At 48.1% G+C, this 17,623-nt stretch overlaps 1 protein-coding gene across 2 annotated transcripts in view; it reads left to right on the top strand.

Moving 5' to 3' along the window:
• The window catches only part of TGM1 (transglutaminase 1), a 101,234-nt gene that overhangs the window by 40,652 nt on the left and 42,959 nt on the right, over nucleotides 1–17,623 (top strand). The window contains exons 1-3 of one of the 2 annotated variants that reach the window (XM_087714265.1): nucleotides 315–362; nucleotides 5,852–6,070; nucleotides 8,048–8,239. In XM_087714265.1, the coding sequence (XP_087570391.1) occupies nucleotides 5,857–6,070; nucleotides 8,048–8,239 (406 nt within the window). In that variant the 5' untranslated portion in view covers nucleotides 315–362; nucleotides 5,852–5,856. Of the gene's footprint in view, nucleotides 1–314; nucleotides 363–5,851; nucleotides 6,071–8,047; nucleotides 8,240–17,623 lie in introns of those variants that run through there. The other variant, XM_087714262.1, reaches the window with a different exon arrangement.

Here is a 17,623-nt window from a genome sequence, read left to right as displayed (position 1 = left end):
TGTGTGGCTGTGTGTGTGTGTGTGCGAGTGATGTCTCACAGCACAGCACAATTTCTGCAAGCGTGCTAGGACGATAGAAACGCCTTGGCGGGCACGTTGTTGGCTCCCTTCTAGATTAGATTTCTACTCGCGGGGAATTGGCCTTGGCTTCCAGCAACAGAGCGAAATCAGAAATGTGCAAGCGGAAAAGGAAGGGCTCTCTATCTTTAGTGCTGAAATCCGTGGCACGACAAAACCGCGCTCGACTAAAGCGCGCCCGATTAAACCGCGTCGCTGACGACATCAACAGGGCGACAACAGCGAGCGCGGAGAAAGAAGGGCGCTTTAAATAGCGCTTTGAAAGCAAGCCGATTCAAGTTAAGGTAAGGGTTAGGTTTAGGGTTAGGTTTAGGGTTAGGTTAAGGGTTAGGGTTAGGGTTAGGTTTAGGGTTAGGGTTAGGTTAAGGGTTAGGGTTAGATTTAGGGTTAGGTTAAGGGTTAGGATTAGGTTTAGGGTTAGGTTTAGGGTTAGGTTAAGGGCTAGGGTTAGGTTTAGGGTTAGGTTAAGGGTTAGGATTAGGTTTAGGGTTAGGTTAAGGGTTAGGTTTAGGGTTAGGTTTAGGGTTAGGGTTAGGGTTAGGTTTAGGGTTAGGTTAAGGGTTAGGTTTAGGGTTAGGTTTAAGGTTAGGTTAAGGGTTAGGTTTAGGGTTAGGTTTAGGATTAGGTTTAGGTTTAGGGGGGGTTAGGTTTAGGTTTAGGTGTTAATTTTAGGTTTAGCGTTTACAGCGTGCTTCTGTCTCCGCGCTGTTGTCGCCCTGTGATGACGTCAGCTACGCAGTTTCGTCGAGCGCGCTTTAGTCGAACGCGGTTTTGTGGTGGAACCCTGAAATCTGGTTTTTTATTTTAAGAAAGAGACTCTTTGGCAACCCCTTGGCTCCTTTACAAATTAGATTTCTGCTTGCGGGGAATTGGCGATGGTTTCTACTAACAGAGAGAACTCAAAAGTTGGAAAAGGAAGAGAAAGCTGTGTGTGTTTGCTACAAAAATCTCGTTTATTTTAAGCGGCGGGGGGGGGGGAAACTCCTTGGTGACATGTTGGCTTCCTTACAGATTAGATTTCTACTCGCGAGGAATTGGCCTTGGTATATTACATCGACTGCATCCCCACTATCTATTAAGCCTGGCAGTTTGATACCCCTGCCGTACAGCAAAGGGTCTCTCAACTTGGGGACTTCAACTCCCAGAATTCTTCAGTCAGGCCTAGGGAATTCTGGGAGATGAAGTCCACCCAGAAGAGGGGGAAAAAACCAGGATATTTAGGGTTATGGAGAAGGAGGCTTAAGCCAGCATGGAAAACAAAGCTGTTGAGCAGATGTTGCTTCAACCCTGAGCAGATGTTGCTTCAACCCCTGATCTGGTGTTTTTTTTTCATCCTTTTGATATCAGGACAGACTAAATTTTATTTATTCCTACCCCAATGTGGAAGTACAGCTTGTTCTTTCTTTTGCTTCCGTATCTCGGCCTTCCTTTTCTCTTCTCCGCATCTGTCCACATCTGGCAGACGGCAGAATTGCTGAGTGGGTTTCGGGGAGGGAGGCTGGGAGTTGCCCCCTTGGCCCACTAACCCTCGCTCTCCTTTCCTGGGAAGGCCCAGCGGTCGTTGAGTTAATCAGAGGGCACGGAAAGAGGAAGGCAGACAAGAGCTTGCACAAGACCTTAGGGACTAGAAACTTGGCACGTCGGCCTTGGAGGGAAAGACGGGGTCGAGGCCTAGTCACAAGGCTGGGTGAAGCAGAGTCCCCCACCCACCCAACTGTGGCAAAGGGTTTCACATGTTAAGTGGGACGGTCTCGTGATTTCTTGCCTTCGGGCTTGGAAATTCGAATGAAAAAGCACCACAGGAAGCAAATTGTGTTTGCTTCACCATTTCTTCACAAATGTTTGCGGGATGTGTGCGAACGTCGGTGACCACGGATTCTTTCGAACCCGGATCCCCTTGGAATATTTTGCATCCCACGTTTAACGGCCTTTTCCCGGCCGGTGATGCCTTTCAAACCATTTTGGTCCCCCACTGTGTTGTAAGTCGAGGACTTGGGTACTAGGCCTCGACTTACGGCACAATTGAGAGCCCCTTGCTAAGTGAGGTGGCAATTAAGGGAATCACGTTCAATTTTACGACCATTTTTTTTTTGCCACGGTGGCTGAGCAAATCGCTGCAGTTATTAAGCGCATCAAACGGTCGTTAAGTGTGAAGTTTCCGCTGTTCGCCCATGAAGCCAATGTTTGAGAAAAGACAGGAGACAAATTTTCTCGGGATGGAGCGACCCAGATTGGGGGTCTGGTAGCCCCTTTTATTGGGATAGAACAAAGGCAGGAGGAGCAAATAGCATGTGATACAAAACAACCTGTAAAAGTACAATTTCTAATCTACTGCTTCAGGAAAGTTCTCTCTATATATGGTCAAATCCTGGGCGTCATTGGTAGAGCACATCTCAGAATGTTATGTTATTCACAATCAGGTTGTTATGGCTTTCTCGGAGCCAGTTGTCTCCTGTGTGATTCAGCGTGACCCTGCAGGCCCTAGTATGAACTAGGCCATGGAGGACACACGCCTGCACAAGGAGCTATATTACAACATCTCCTACTTTTTTCTTTTCTTTTTGTCAACAAGACTTTCCCTCTTCATCTGACAAGGCTAATCACAGCATTCTACACATCACATCATGGCAAAGGGTGGGCAAAGGGGGAATAGAAAGTTACAAGCTGCATGGCATTGGGGTGAGAAAGGGCATGTGTGGGAGTAGCTGGCTCACATAGTTCATGTTACATGAGGCTGCATAGTGAGTCCTGGCCGTTTAGGCCGGAAGGATGTTTCTGGTACGATGTGTCTCCATCCCTGTGTATGTGTGTTTCAGACAGCAGAAACTGCCCTGCACACACACACCCGGAATGTTCTTGTTTTTTAAAAGGCAGCGTCTCCTTCTTCATCGCTGGGCATGCGGAAGCGATCTTTCCCCATGAAGGGGTTGACTGTTCATGTAACTCCATGTGGTTGACAATGTGAATATTCTTCTGTGGAGCCAAGCTAGAGAGTATATTCTTACACATAGTTAATAAAGAGGGTACACATTGAATACAGCATGTGATACAAAACAACCTGTAAAAGTACAATTTCTAATCCACTGCTTCAGGAAAGTTCTCTCTATATATGGTCAAATCCTGGGCGTCATTGGTAGGGCACATCTCAGAATGTTATGTTATTCACTATCAGGTTGTTATGGCTTTCTCGGAGCCAGTTGTCTCCTGTGTGATTCAGCGTGACCCTGCAGGCCCTAGTATGAACTAGGCCATGGAGGACACACACCTACACAAGAAACTATATTACAACAGTTAAGTGAAACCGGCTCCCCCCCTTTTGATTTGGCTTGTTGGAAGCCAGCTGTAAGTGATGATCCCTTGACCCCGCTTGACAAGTACCCCAATTTGGATCATGTAACCGTGACGATATGCCAACGGTCGTAAGTGCGAGGACCAGTCGTAAAGTCACTTTTTTCTCTGTCTTTGCAACTCTCAATGGTTGTAAGTCGAGGAACAACCAGTACAGGTAATCCACAATGGAGATCAACATTTAGGTTGCTAAGTGAAGCTTTATGTTAAATGAGTTTTGCCCCATTTTACGACCTTCCTTGCCGCCGTCTCTAAGTGAATCACTGCCGCCGTTAAGTTAGCCGCACAGTCGTTAAGCGAATCTGCCTTCTCCATCACCTTTGCTTGTCAGAAGGTCGCAAAAGGGGATCGCGTGTGACCCCGGGAGTCTGCGACCGTCATAAACAGGAACCGGTTTGCAAAGCACTCAAATTTTGATCCCGAGTTGCAACGGCCATAAGGGCGAAACACGGTCCTAAGTCCCTTTTTTCAGGGCCGTCGCGACTTGGAACGGTCACTAAATGAACCGTTGTAAGTTGAGGACTGCCTGTACAATGTTAGTCCCAACATGGAAAGAGGCTGTGAGGTGGGGAAAAAGTCAAAATATTCCCACCTTGATTTGGTTGTGTCCACATTTTGACCGTGTAAATTGTGGGGGAACTGCGGCAGCTGTAAGTGCGAGGACCAGGCGTAAGTCGGTTTATTTCATCCTAACTTCAAATGGTCGCTAAACAAAGCATTGTAAGTCGAGGACCACCTGCGCCTTTAAGGAGAGTCTTGTTTTTTAAAAATAAAACTCACCTGGGGAACTTGCTGGAATACTAAAACCGAGGATCCTTCCAGCTAGTAAAACTAAAAATATTGTGGTAACACAAACAGACCTTTATTATCTGTGGTTTGGGATTTAACAGGGTTTGGGAATCCAGCCCATTGTGGTTTATATGGTGTGAACCTCAATGAATCAAACTGTGGCTTAATGTGATGCAACTAGCTAGCTTCTTTCTGCTGAGACGATTTGAATGGAGATGGTTGATTGACAGGGATTCAAGTATTTGTATGATTCTACCTACGCCGTTGAAGCTGGCTTGTTCCATAAGCCATGGGTAAACGGGGGCTTAATATCCAGGCAAACCGGGCCTATGTCTCTAACGTGTAAGGTAAGAGTGTCAGTTGGCCCTACTACAGTTAAGGATCGCTAACTTTTAAGACTTGTGGACTTCGACTCCCAGAATTCCTCAGTCAGTGATGGAGGGTAACTTCTTCATAGATGGTGGGTACGCAGTAAGCATAATATATCCTGACTTCAGCAAAATGAGAAGGGGATTAAAATAAGACCAGGCTAAGGAATTCTGGGAGTTGAAGTCCACAAATCTTAAATCGCGTGTCTCCAACCTTGGCAACTTTAAGACTTGTGGACTTCGACTCCCAGAATTCCTCAGTCAGTGATGGAGGGTAACTTTCTTAATAGATGGTGGGTACGCAGTAAGCATAATATATCCTGACTTCAGCAAAATGAGAAGGGGATTAAAATAAGACCAGGCTAAGGAATTCTGGGAGTTGAAGTCCCGAAATCTTAAATCAGGGGTCTCCAACCTTGGCAACTTTAAGACTTGTGGACTTCAACTCCCAGAATTCCTCAGTTAGTCCGGAGACCGGAAAGGGATTTTTGCTCTCCTAGAGCCTCCGTGGGGGCCCTGCATTTACCTGGATTTACCTGGCACGACGAATGGGCCGCGTGGAGACTCCTGGGGAGGGAGGGGAGGAGTGGGCGGGGCCAGCCAGTCCTTCCAACTACCGGTTCAGTGAACCAGTTTGCCCGAACCGGTTCGAACCGGCTGAATCTCCCCTCTGAGTTGAAGTCCACTTGTCTTCCAGTCATTTTAAAGGAATATTTCATTATCCAGGAAGGATTTATTTATTTTATTTATTTATTAATTAGACTTATATACCGCTTCATAGGGCTTTCAGCCCTCTCTAAGCGGTTTACAGATTTTTTAGCAAATTGAGTCAGCAACTTGCCCCCACAGTCTGGGTACTCATTTCACCCACCTCGGAAGGATGGAAGGCTGAGTCAACCTTGAGCCGGTGAGATTTGAACCGCTGAACTGCAGATCACAGTCAGCTGAAGTGGCCTGCAGTACTGCACCCTAACCACTGTGCCACCTCGGCTCTAGGATGTAGACAAGTTGTGAGTTTTCCTGCAGTTGTATCGTTATACACCGGTGGACTTTCAGCTGCTCTTTGTCTGGCACTGCCGGCCTATGTTTGGGGGCTCCGATGCCATTCCGGAATCTTCCACCCCGTCTTTCTCACCGCCTCTCCCTCTTCCTCTCGGGTGCAAACAGGGAAACAATGAACCAGAGTTTTAAAAGTTGGGTTCTGTTTTCTAAGCTCGGCTCGGAGACTCTGCTGCTAAACACCCCCCCCTCTCCTTTCTCCTCCGCAGACGCCATGCCTGTATCGGATCCGCGCGGAGATGCAGGCCGCTGGGCCAACGTCAGCTACCGAGTGCGCCAGCCGAATGCTCCAGAGCCGGCGCCCAGAAGGAAGAAATACTGGTTTCACAAATTTTGCCGTTGCTGTGCGGGCCACCGGGATGACACCGATTGGACACCAGCGCCCGGCGAGGTCCCGGGAGCCCGGCGGACGGATCCCGTCATCCGGGGTGAGTCATGGGGGGGGGGGGGGGTTGAGAGACTCTCCCAAACCTCCAGAGAGAGACATTTGGGGGAGGGGGTGAAAGACCAGCTCAATTTAGTACAAAATCCCACCCAGTTTCAATCAAAATAGAGCTGGAAGGGACCTTGGAGGTCTTCTAGTCCAACCCCCTGCCTATATCATTTGAGACAAATGATCATCCAGTCTCTTCTTAATAACCTCCAGTGTTGGAGAATTCACAACATCTGGAGGCAACTTCTGTTCCACTGATTAATTGTTCTCACTGTCAGGAAATTCCTCCTGAGTTCTAAGTTGCTTCTCTCTTTGATTAGTTTCCACCCATTGCTTCTTGTTCCGCCCTCAGGTGCCTTGGAGAATAGTTTGACTCCCTCTTCTTTGGGGCAACCCCTGAGATATCGGAAGACTGCTATCATGTCTCCCCTAGTCCTTCTTTTCATTAAACTAGACATTACCCAATTCCTTCAACCGTTCTTTGTTGCACTTCCAGATGTTTAAACTTAAGTTTGGAAAGAATGAACAATCTTTCCCCCCACCCACTAAATCCAGGAGGGAACACCCCCCCCCCATCACCATTAATTTTATTGGAGATAAGTGCAAATCTCAGAAATGCAAATAAAAAAATAAATTAAAAGTATATTTTTGCTTCTGAGATTTTTTTTCCTCCCCTAAGAAGTTTCTCACCAGTTTAACGACAACTTAGCGAAAGGTTTTTTTTTACAACCTGGGTCACTGTTTAAAATGGGTGGACTTCAACTCCCAGAATCCTATGCTGTGCTGGGGGATTCTGGGAGTTAGCAATAGTTAGACTTATAGACCGCTTCATAGGGCTTTCAGCCCTCTCTAAGCGGTTTACAGAGTCAGCATATTGCCCCCAACAACAATCCGGGTCCTCATTTTACCCACCTCGGAAGGATGGAAGGCTGAGTCAACCTTGAGCCTAGTGGGATTTGAACAGCCGAACTGCTGAACTGCAGTCAGCTGAAGTAGCCTGCAGTGCTGCATTTAACCACTGCGCCACCTCGGCTCACCCCTCTGAACGTGTCCCAGGTTGAGAAATACAGGTAATCCCTCGGCCTTATGAGCACAATTGAACCTCCAGTGCCTGTTGCTAAGTGAAACATTCGTTTTGCCCCATTTTACGACACCGCAGTTCTCGAATCCCTCCCTCCGATTATTAAGTTAGTGACGTGTTCGTTAAGTGAATCTGGCTTCCCTTTTGACTTTGCAGGTCAGAAGTTCGCAAAAGGGGGAGGGGGATCCCGTAACCCCGACACACTGCATCCGTCATAAAGATGAGTCAGTTGCCAAGCGTCTAAATTTTGATCAAAGATGCTGCAACGGTCTCAGTCTGAAAAACAAAGTCACTTTTTTTTCAGTGACGTTGTCATTTCGAACGGTCACTAAATGAACTGTCGTAGGTCGAGGACTGCCCGTACGGCTTTAAAGCTTCAGTAGTTGCGCCCATCTCTCTGAATTGAATCCCAGTTTGGAGGTAGTAATTTCCCCCAGATTTCTGCATACTCGCAAACCCTTCAAAACCGGCTCAAAAATTTACACTTCCGGAACTTTCCTTTCGTGGTCATTGGAACCGCAATCTGGGATTCAGTCGGTTCACACCGGTTCGGGCGAACTGGTTGTTGCATGGACTGGCTGGCCCCGCCCACCCCTCCCAGGAGTCTCCACACGGCCTATTCAGTCTGGAAACAGGCCCGTTTCTGGCCTCGAGCGGCCTCCGGAGCCTGGGGGAGACTGTTTTCGCCCTCCCGGAAACTCAAGGAAAGCATCCGGAGTGTGGAGAGGGCGAAAATGCTCCCCTCCATGATGCAGGAGGCTGAGTTGGCTCCGCCCATCCAGCAACTGGGCAGAGAACCGCTTGTTAATGTTTTTCAATCCCACCCCTGGTTAGGATACAAAAATGGTCGTGGCCGGAGTGAGTGACCCTCCTTTCTTTTACCTCCCGCAGAGGGCATGCTGGTCATCCAAAAGATTGATCTAATGAGCGGCCGCACGGGCAGCAACCGGCGCGCCCACCACACCGACGAGTACGAGTACGACAACCTCATCATCCGCCGCGGGCAGCCCTTCGAGATGAAGCTTCATTTCCAGCAGCCATACGATTCCGAGGACCACCGGGTCTGCCTCGAGTTCCTGGTCGGTAAGTTTGGGGTGGGGGGCGAAGAAAGGTTCTTCTTCCGTCGAGTTTCTAGTCCTCATGACATCCCCCCCCCTGGGAAGTCTGGGGGAGGACCGAAATCGTCGAGGTCGGAGGTCGGCAAATGTCGAAGTTGGCCGGGAGAGATGGTTCAGGGTGGCATTTGGGCGGCGTTAAGGATCTGGTGGGGGATGCGCCAGCGGGCACGGCGCACGTGATCTGTTTTAGAGATCCTTTTGAAGCCTTGGGAGGGGGACCCGGTTGATGGTGAATTTGGCAAGGGCAACCTTTTATTGGCTGACGACAATACTTGACGCCTTGGGGGTAGGAAAGGGTGTCGTTTCCTTCTTCCCTCTCTTTGACTTTTGTCGGAAGGAACGTCCACCCGGGTTCAGCTCCAAGCGGGGGAAAAGACACCGGAAACATGGAGGCTGCTTGGAAAGATGGTTTAATGGTGGACAGGACCCCATGGCTTGAGCTCCTGGGACCAAAAAGGGAAGAGATGCGAAGTGTGCCCTGGTTTTATGCCCACTCCGGGCTTTTGAATTTGAGCTTGTGTTCTGATTGGTTGTCCGACTCCCACGGGGCCATGCAGGGGTCACTTTGTAGATTGTCTGTCTCCGGAATCGTCCGTTTCCAATCTGGATCCTTTGCCGGTTGGCCCAATAGGTGTCGGGAACGGTCATCCCAGAGCCACCGTCTTCTGCGATGGTCTGTTTTAGCTTCTAGCAAGCTTACATTCCCCCCCCCCCCCCCCCGGACGTGCAACACGGATCCATCTGTGTCTCTTAGCCTTAACACTTATTTTTTTGAAAAACAACTGTAGTCCTCGGATGATAATTTGGGGTTATTTTCTCATCTGAAAAAATGTGGTGGTCTTGTAGGGGGTCTTGCAAAAAGGAAAAAAAACCCTCTAAAATTAACTAAGAAAGACAAACATACTTCCTCTGCTTAATCCACCACATCAAACACCGATAATGCCGGGTTGTCGTAACACGACCCCTTGTCATTAAGCGATCCATCGCTTTCGGGCGGGAGCCTATTTTGAGCTCCCGATGACCCCGCTCGGCTACGAAATGAACCGAATTGCAATCCCAGTTGTTTCTTTTAAGCAAATGGTGGGCCAGACGGAAAAACCAACCCAGTGCAGTTTTCCCGTTCAGAATAGAGCTGGAAGGGACCTTGGAGGTCTTCTAGTCCAGCCCCCTGCTCAGGCAGGAGATCCTAAGGCCATTTTAGAATCGGAATAGAGTTGGAAGGGACCTTGGAGGTCTTCTAGTCCAGCCCCCTGCTCAGGCAGGAGATCCTAAGACCATTTTAGAATCAGGAAAGAGCTAGAAGGGACCTTGGAGGTCTTCTAGTCCAGGCTCCTGTTCAAGCAGGAGATCCTAAGACCATTTTAGAATCAGGATAGAGCTGGAAGGGACCTTGGAGGTCTTCTAGTCCAGCCCCCTGCTCAAGTAGGAGACTCTATAATATTTTAGAATCAGGATAGAACTGGAAGGGACCTAGGAGGTCTTCTAGTCCAGCCCCCTGCTCAAGCAGGAGTACCTCTACTATTTCAGACCAGGTCTCTTCTTAAAAACCTCCAGTGATGGGAGCACCCACAACTTCTGGTGACAAGCAGTTCCACTGGTTAATTGTCCTCACTCTTAGGAAGTTTCTCCTTAATTCCAAGTTGCTTCTCTCCTAGATGAGTTTCCAACCCTTGTTTCTTATCCTGCCTTCGGGGGGCTTTGGAGAATGATTTGAGCCCTGCAATGGTGGCTAAGTGTGAACAATGGCCGCAAGTCACTTTTTTTCAGAGTTGCGATAACTTCCCGTCACTAAACAAAGACTTGCACAGATTTCTTTTTGAAGGCATCCTGGATACTTTATGCACCCATTAACTAAAAAACAGTGGGACGTGTCAGCTCAGGGGCTACAACACTGAGCTTGTCCATCAGAAAGGTCGGCCGTTCGGCGGTTCGAATCCCGAGCGCCGCGTGAAATGGAGTGAGCTCCCGTGACTTGTGCCAACCTGGCCGTTCGAAAGGACGTAAAAAAATGCAAGTAGAAAAAAAACAGGAGCCACTTTTGGCGGGAAGGTCACGGCGTTCCGTGCGCCTTCGGCATTGCATCACACCACATGACCACGGAGACGTCTTCGGACAGTGCTGGATCTCCGGCTTTGAAACGGAGATGAGCACCGCCCCCTAGAGTCGGGAACGACCAGCACATAGGTGCGTGGAGGACCTATGCCTTTTTACCGAAGTAAAGAACACCTCCGTTTTGTTTCTCTGCTCCCCAAAACACTCCTCAATGGCTCATCCTGGGCCAACCGAGGAGTTCCGAGGAGTTCTCCTGGATGCCAAAAGATTATAAGCAGACAGGGAGCAACCATCTCCCTCTCTTCGCTCAAAACCAGGCAGAGGCACACCGGCATGCTTGCGGGAGACTACAGGCTTCTGTTTACTGGTGGAACTGGTCCCTGCTTGCAATGCTTTTCTTTGTATTATTATGATTATGATTATCCTGACTCTGCACCGGGTGAGGAATTTTGGCTTCCTGCATCCCCAGAGGGGGGGGACACATTGCTAGATTTCTTCAGGACAGGTTTGCAAAAGAGGATAGGGTGTATACATTACCTGCTGGCATGGCTTCCAGCCCGGCTGCAATTTTTGGGTTTTTTTTGGCCTCATACCACCCCGTAGAGTTGCGGTAGCAAACCGTTGATTATCTCGCAAGGTTGTCATTTTGACGATCTAGGGGTTTGGAGATCCCGTCCTTTTCGGCCAGGACTGCCTCGCCTTCCTTATCGACGCCCGGAAATTTGGTTTCCTCCCCCACCCACCCCCACCGTCGCCGCCACTGAGAATGCCCCCGGGCCAGAATTTGGGAAACCAGAAAGGGCGAGAGTCAAAATTAAAAAAGTTTTTGCAAAGGAGAGGAGACGGTTTTGTGCAGATTACGGGGGTTTGAATCTCTGGTTGGCTTCTCCCGGCCCCAAAGTCCCCGCCACAAATTTAGTTGAAGTGGGTAAAGTGGTGTTTCCTCTGATTTATGACAGCTTCTTAATTGAATAGTGATGTCAGTTGTTTCTCAAACTTGGCAATTGGGAGATGGGTGGACTTCAACGGGCAGAATTCCCCCACCAGCCTCCTTCCTTACTTCCTATTCTTTCCCTCCTTCCTTCCACTTTTTCTTTCTTTCTTTTCCATCCTTCCTTTCCTTTCCTCACTCTCTCCTTCCTTTTCTCTTTTCCTTCCTTCTTCCCTTTCCTCCTCCCTCCCTTCCCTCTCTTTCCCTTCCTTTCTTCCTTCTTTCTCCTCCTCCCTTCCCTCTCTCTCCTTTCTCCTTCTCCCTTCCTCCCTCTCCTTTCCTTTCTTCCTTCATTCACTCCCTACATATCCGTCCTCCTTCTCTCCCTTTTCTTCCTCCTTCTATCTTCTTCCCTCCTTCCTTCCTTTTTCTTCCTCCCTCTTTCCTTCCTTCCCTCCCCGCCCTCCCTCCATCTCCTTCCTTCCTCTCTTTCTTTCTTTCTCTTTCTTTCTCACATCCTTCCTTCTTTTCTTCCCTCCCTCCTTCCCTCTCCTCCATTCCTCTTTTCTTTCCTTGTTTCCTTTCCTCCCTCCCTCTCTCTTCCTTCCTCTCTTCCTTCCTCTCTTCCTTCCTCTCTTCCTTCCTTCTTTCCCTCCCTCCCTCCATATCCTCCCTCCCTCTTTCCCTTTTCTTCCTACTTCTATCTCCCTCCCTCCCTCTTTCCTTCCTTCCCTCCGTATCCTTCCTCCCTTTCTTTCCCTGTTCTTCCTCCTTCTATCTCCTTCCTTCCATCGTAAAGCTGGCTGAGGAATTCTAGGAATTGAAGTCCACCCATTTCCAGGTCACCAAGGTTGAGGAAGACTGATTTATCTGCCTGCACAAATAAACATAGGTACGATTGGATCAAAAACACACAGAGTGTAAACTTGGCCTGCCCTGCTGTCTTCCAGATGTTGGGAACACAAAACCCAAACACCACAGCCGCTTTGGCGGCATGGACAGATGTGGTCCTCTAAACACTTCCAGACCAAACAGAGTAGGAATTTTGGACATATACGGTTGCAGTCTTATTGCCGATTTAAATTTATTGGCTTCCCAACACCAATGGGCTCCAATTCCGATAAATGCGATCCAACCAATGAGGGATGGAAGTTTTGCTTCTGAAGGGGGAAAACGGAGATACTGATGAAAAACAAAAAATAATAATCAGCCAGGCTGATCAGGCGACTATGGGATCCCGGCCCGGCTGAGGTTCCGTGTAGCCGAGGTGGCGCAGTGGTTAAATGCAGCACTGCAGGCTACTTCAGCTGCCTGCAGTTCTGCAGTTCGGCTGTTCAAATCTCACCAGGCTCAGGGTTGACTCAGCCTTCCATCCTTCCGAGGTGGGTAAAATGAGGACCCGGATTGTTGTTGGGGGCGATATGCTGACTCTGTAAACCGCTTAGAGAGGGCTGAAAGCCCTATGAAGCGGTATATAAGTCTAACTGCTATTGCTATTGCTATTGCTATAAATTGGCCTGCAGGTGTAAGAGCCGCTGAGCATGTGCAGAGTGCTGTTCTCTTTGCCAAAGATGGCAGGTTAAAAGGGGGGGCTTTTCAGAAGATTTGACCTCCTTATTGAAAGAGAGAAATGTTACAATAGAAGAGAATATTTATAGCTTAGGGTGGACGGAGGTGGTCCTTGGTGCAGGAGGAGGAGGAGGAGGAGGACGAAAATTGTGTGGTCCTTGGTGCTCCTCGAGCTTGGTGGTTTTCTTGGAGACCTTTCATGACCCAACTAGGGAACATCATCAGTGCTAGTAGGGAAGGGGGTTGGAGGAGGAGGAGGAGGAGGAGGAGGAGGAGGAGGAGGAGGAGGAGGAGGATGAAGAAGAAGAAGATGATGATGAAGAAGAAGAAGAAGGAGAAGAAGAAGAAGAAGAAGAAGAAGAAGAAGAAGAAGAAGAAGAAGAAGAAGAAAAGGAGAGAGAGAGAGAGAAAGAGAAAGAGAAAAAGAAAGAAAAAGAAAAAGAAGATAGGAGGGGGGTTCTTGGTGCTCTCTGAGCTTGGCTGTTTCCTTGCAGGCGTTTCATGACCCAACTAGGGAACATCATCAGTGCTAGAAGGGAATGGGGTTAGAGGAGGAGGAGAGGAGGAGGAGGAGGAGGAGGAGGAGGAGGAGGAGGAGGAGGAGGAGGAGGAGGAGGAGAAGAAGAAGAAGAAGAAGAAAGAGAGAGAAAGAAAGAAAGAAAGAAAGAAAGAAAGAAAGAAAGAAAGAAAGAAAGAAAGAAAAGAGAAGAAGATAGGAGTGGGTTCTTGGTGTTCTCTGAGCTTGGTGGTTTTCTCGCAGACATTTCGTGACCCAACTAGAGAACATTATCAGTGCTAGTAGGGAAGGAGGTTGGAGGAGGAGGAGCAGGAGCAGGAGGAAGAAAAGGACTGTGGGGTCTTTGGTGCTCTCTGAGCTTGGTGGTTTTCTTTTTTCTTTTTCTTTTTTTTTTAAAGGCTTTTATGAGGTAAACATTAAAAGCGTCTGACATAATGTGACATTTCTGGCGTAGTCCTTTCCATAGAATTCTTAGCTCTCACAATATAGGAGTTTCTATCCTTTACATACATATGTGCAATCTGTCAAACTGCCTATCCATTAATCCCATTCCCTGTATCAATACATATCCAGTTCCTACCTATCCAACAATATTCATACCATCTTTCCAATTCTTCACTTCTCTGTGTTTTTCTATCCCGGCCTTTCCCCCTCATTTCTAACCGCCGGTACTATTTGTCCCAGATTTCCTATTATTCTGGTCTCCCCTTTGTCCCTGAGCTCTAGAGTCAGCCTGTCTCTCTCTCTGCGCATTTATCATTTCTGGCTCCGAAGCTTGGTGGCTTTCTTGCAGGCGTTGCATCACCCAGCTAGGTAACGTCATCAGCGCACTGAAGTCTATTCCCAGGCTAGAGAGAAATGCCAACCGGGTGGCATTTCATGGGCTAAAACGGACTGGCAGGGAACACGACGCCTCCCTTCACGAGTTCCTTTTGGCTAAGACGGGTTCATTGGCCTCTCAAGACTCTTGCTACTCCCGGCCAAAGGGGGAAAAAAGACGATAATCCACGATCATATCAACTTCCTGGCCGTTTGATAAGTAAAGAGGGCTGGGTGGAAAAGCTGTGGCCGCTTCACGCGCCTCCCAGCTCTTCCACCCGTTAGTCGTGCCTCGAATTCGATCCGTCTTCTTCTTGTGATCCCAAAGAATCGAAGATGAAACAGATCATCGTCGCCACAATGTTAAAAAAAGAAATTGGGACTCTAGAAAAAGTGCAGAGAAGAGCAACAGAGACGATGTGGGGCCTGGAGGCTAAAACATATTAAGAACGGTTGCAGGAACTGGGGATGTCTAGTTTAATGAAAAGAAGGACCAGGGGAGACAGGATAGCAGTCTTCCAATATCTCAAAGAAGAGGGAGTCAAGCTATTCTCCAAAGCACCTGAGGGTAGAACAAGAAGCAATGTGTGGAAACTAATCAAGGAGAGAAGCCACTTAGAACTGAGGATAAATTTCCTGAAAGTGAGAACAATTAACCAGGGGAACAACTTGCCACCAGAAGTTGTGGATGCTCCATCACTGGAGGTTTTTAAAAAGAGACCGGACAGCCATTTGTCTGAAATGGTAGAAGGTTTCCTGCCTGAGCAGGAGGTTGGACTAGAGGACCTCTAAGGCCCCTTCCAACTCTGTTTATTTTGCCGAGATGAAATTTTTTTGCATTCAACCCAGCCGTCGATCCTGTTGAATTTGAAAGTCCAGGGAGTCCTCAACTTACAACGGTTTGTTTAGTGACCCAAAAAAAGTGATTTATGAGCAATCCTCGGACTTACAACCATCGCAGTATTGCCAGCATTATATCATGAAATTTGGGGTGCTTGGTAAACAGCAAGCATTTCCAAAGGTTGCAGCATTCCAGGATCACGAGATCGCTATTTGCGACCTTACCGACAAGCGGGAGCAATTCGCTTAACAATCCTGTGATTCACTTAACGGCTGCAGCGATCTGCTTAACAACCACGGGGAAAACAGGCCGCAAAATCCCACATGACTCACTTAAAAACCGTTTTGCTTAGCCGTTGAAATTCTGGACCCAACTGGGGTCGTAAGTCGAGGACTACAGATAGTCCTCGACTTACGACCCCCAAGGGAACTCAACGTTTCTGTTGTGAAGTGAAACAGTTGCTGGGGAAGGTTGGCCCCGTCTGACGACCTTCCTTGCCTCCGTTGCAAAGTGAATCGCCGCGGTTCTTAATTTAGCCACCCGGTCGCTAAGGGAATCGGACTTCCCGAAGGTCACACAAGGGGACTCTGCAACTGTCATAAATATGAGTCTTGAATTGTCATCACTTGATTTGGAGGAGCTTCTGCAAAGGTCTTCAAAAATGATCCTTAAGTCACTTTTTTCGAGTCGCTAAATGGACTGTTGTAAGCCAAGGACTCGCTTGACCTTCTGCCCCACCAGGAAGTGCTTCGACGGGGACCGTATTTGAGGGGGAACTTGACCCAGGAAACCCCTCTGTCTGAGAATGAAATGAATGCCCATTTGGGCACACCCCGCCGGAAGGCACATGGCACAATATATCATTGCATAGAGATGCCGATTAAAAATATTGCTGCGTCGAGCACAACGCCCAGAATCTGCAGGGAACAGAGGCATGATAGATGCAATCGTATAAACATAGCAACAAAACAATCACGAGAGATCAGATTGTGACAGAAACAATCCCTGTACAACAGCTGAGTTTGCGTTTTTTTCCAGCCGTGGCCCCTTTAAGATGCGTGGACTTCAACTCCCAGAATTCTCGTGCTGGTCCTTCAAGAAGGGTGGACTTCAACTCCCAGAATTCTCGTGCTGGTCCTTGAAGAAGGGTGGACTTCAACTCCCAGAATTCTCGTGCTGGTCCTTGAAGAAGGGTGGACTTCAACTCCCAGAATTCTCATGCAGGGCCTTGAAGAAGGATGGACTTCAGCTCCCAGAATTCTCGTGCTGGCCCTTGAAGAAGGGTGGACTTCAACTCCCAGAATTCTGGGAGTTGAAATCCACCCATCTTAAAGCTTGAGAAACGCAGGATTAGATGAATAGTATCTGGTGTCTTTACCCTTTTTCAGATTTTTTTTTAACAGACTAACAGAGTTGGAAGGGACCTTGTAGGTCATCTAGTCCAACCCTACACCCAACCAGGAGACCCTACACCATTCCTCACAGGTGGCAGTCCAGTCTCTTCTTGAACTTTTCTGAAGGGATATTTTGGTTAGGTTGTCGAAAGATACACTTCACCGAGGTCTTGATTCTAAAATGAGTCCATTCTAAAACGAGGTGGTCTTCAGCCAGTTCGGACTGGTTCGGCCAAACCGGTAATTGAAATCATGGGTGGACCCACCTACCCGCCCCGGATCTATGCCATCCTATTTAGGCACATTTTCACGCGCCTCCCAGCCCTTCCACCGGTTAATCGGGCCTTGAATTTGATCCGTCTTCTTCTTGAGATCCATAAGGATCCAAGATTAAACAAATCTGGTCGCCACAATATTAAAAAAAGAAATTGAGACTCTAGAAAAACTGCAGAGAAGCCACACGTGATCAAAGCACGCGTGAAAGTCTCCCGTGATCATGCATGGGAGGCCGCTCGCGCAAAGCCACCCAACAAGGAGATTCTGAAGGCCGTCATGAAAATGACAATGGTGGTGTCAACCAATCGACAAACCTTATGAAACTTGGAGGCTTGGTCTTGATATGGACATGACAAGAGTGGCCAATTTCCCACCCATGGTTGACCTGTCCAAATCACAAGAAGAAATAGTGGAAGCCCTTCCTCGCAAAGAAGAACCTGGGATGATCCTCCAACCTTCTAGAGAACATTGCCGTGAAAAGACAATTAAAATAATAATAATAATTTTGAAGACTATCTGGACGTTGTTACGTCTGGTGGAAACCAAGCACCCTAAGAACCTGAGGTAGTCCTTCAAATACCAAGATTGGGAGTGTTCTTGTTGTTTTGGAGATGTTTTCCACCCTTAGAATGTCAATCATTTGGCACCCCTGAAGGAAATGCGGCTTCTGCTGTGTAGCAGAGATATCTGCAGGAGAAATTTCTCCTCACGTGGGAAGATGGAACCCAAATGAAGCTGGTCAATTGAGTGAGAAGACACAGTGGAAGCCCTTTCTCCCAAAGAAGAACCTGGGATGACCCTCCAACCTTCTAGAGAACATTGCCATGAAAAGACAACTAAAATAATAATAATAATTTTGAAGACTATCTGGACATTGTTACGTCTGGTGGAAACCAAGCACCCTAAGAACCTCAGGTAGACCATCAAATACCAAGATGGGAGTGTTCTTG

The sequence above is a fragment of the Thamnophis sirtalis genome, unplaced genomic scaffold (assembly GCF_051295495.1).
Source record: "Thamnophis sirtalis isolate CommonGarterSnake01/CBP01778 unplaced genomic scaffold, rThaSir2_p1.2 scaffold_4, whole genome shotgun sequence".
NCBI classification, from domain to species: Eukaryota; Metazoa; Chordata; class Lepidosauria; order Squamata; family Natricidae; genus Thamnophis; species Thamnophis sirtalis.
This window is presented reverse-complemented; position numbering and strand designations above follow the sequence as displayed.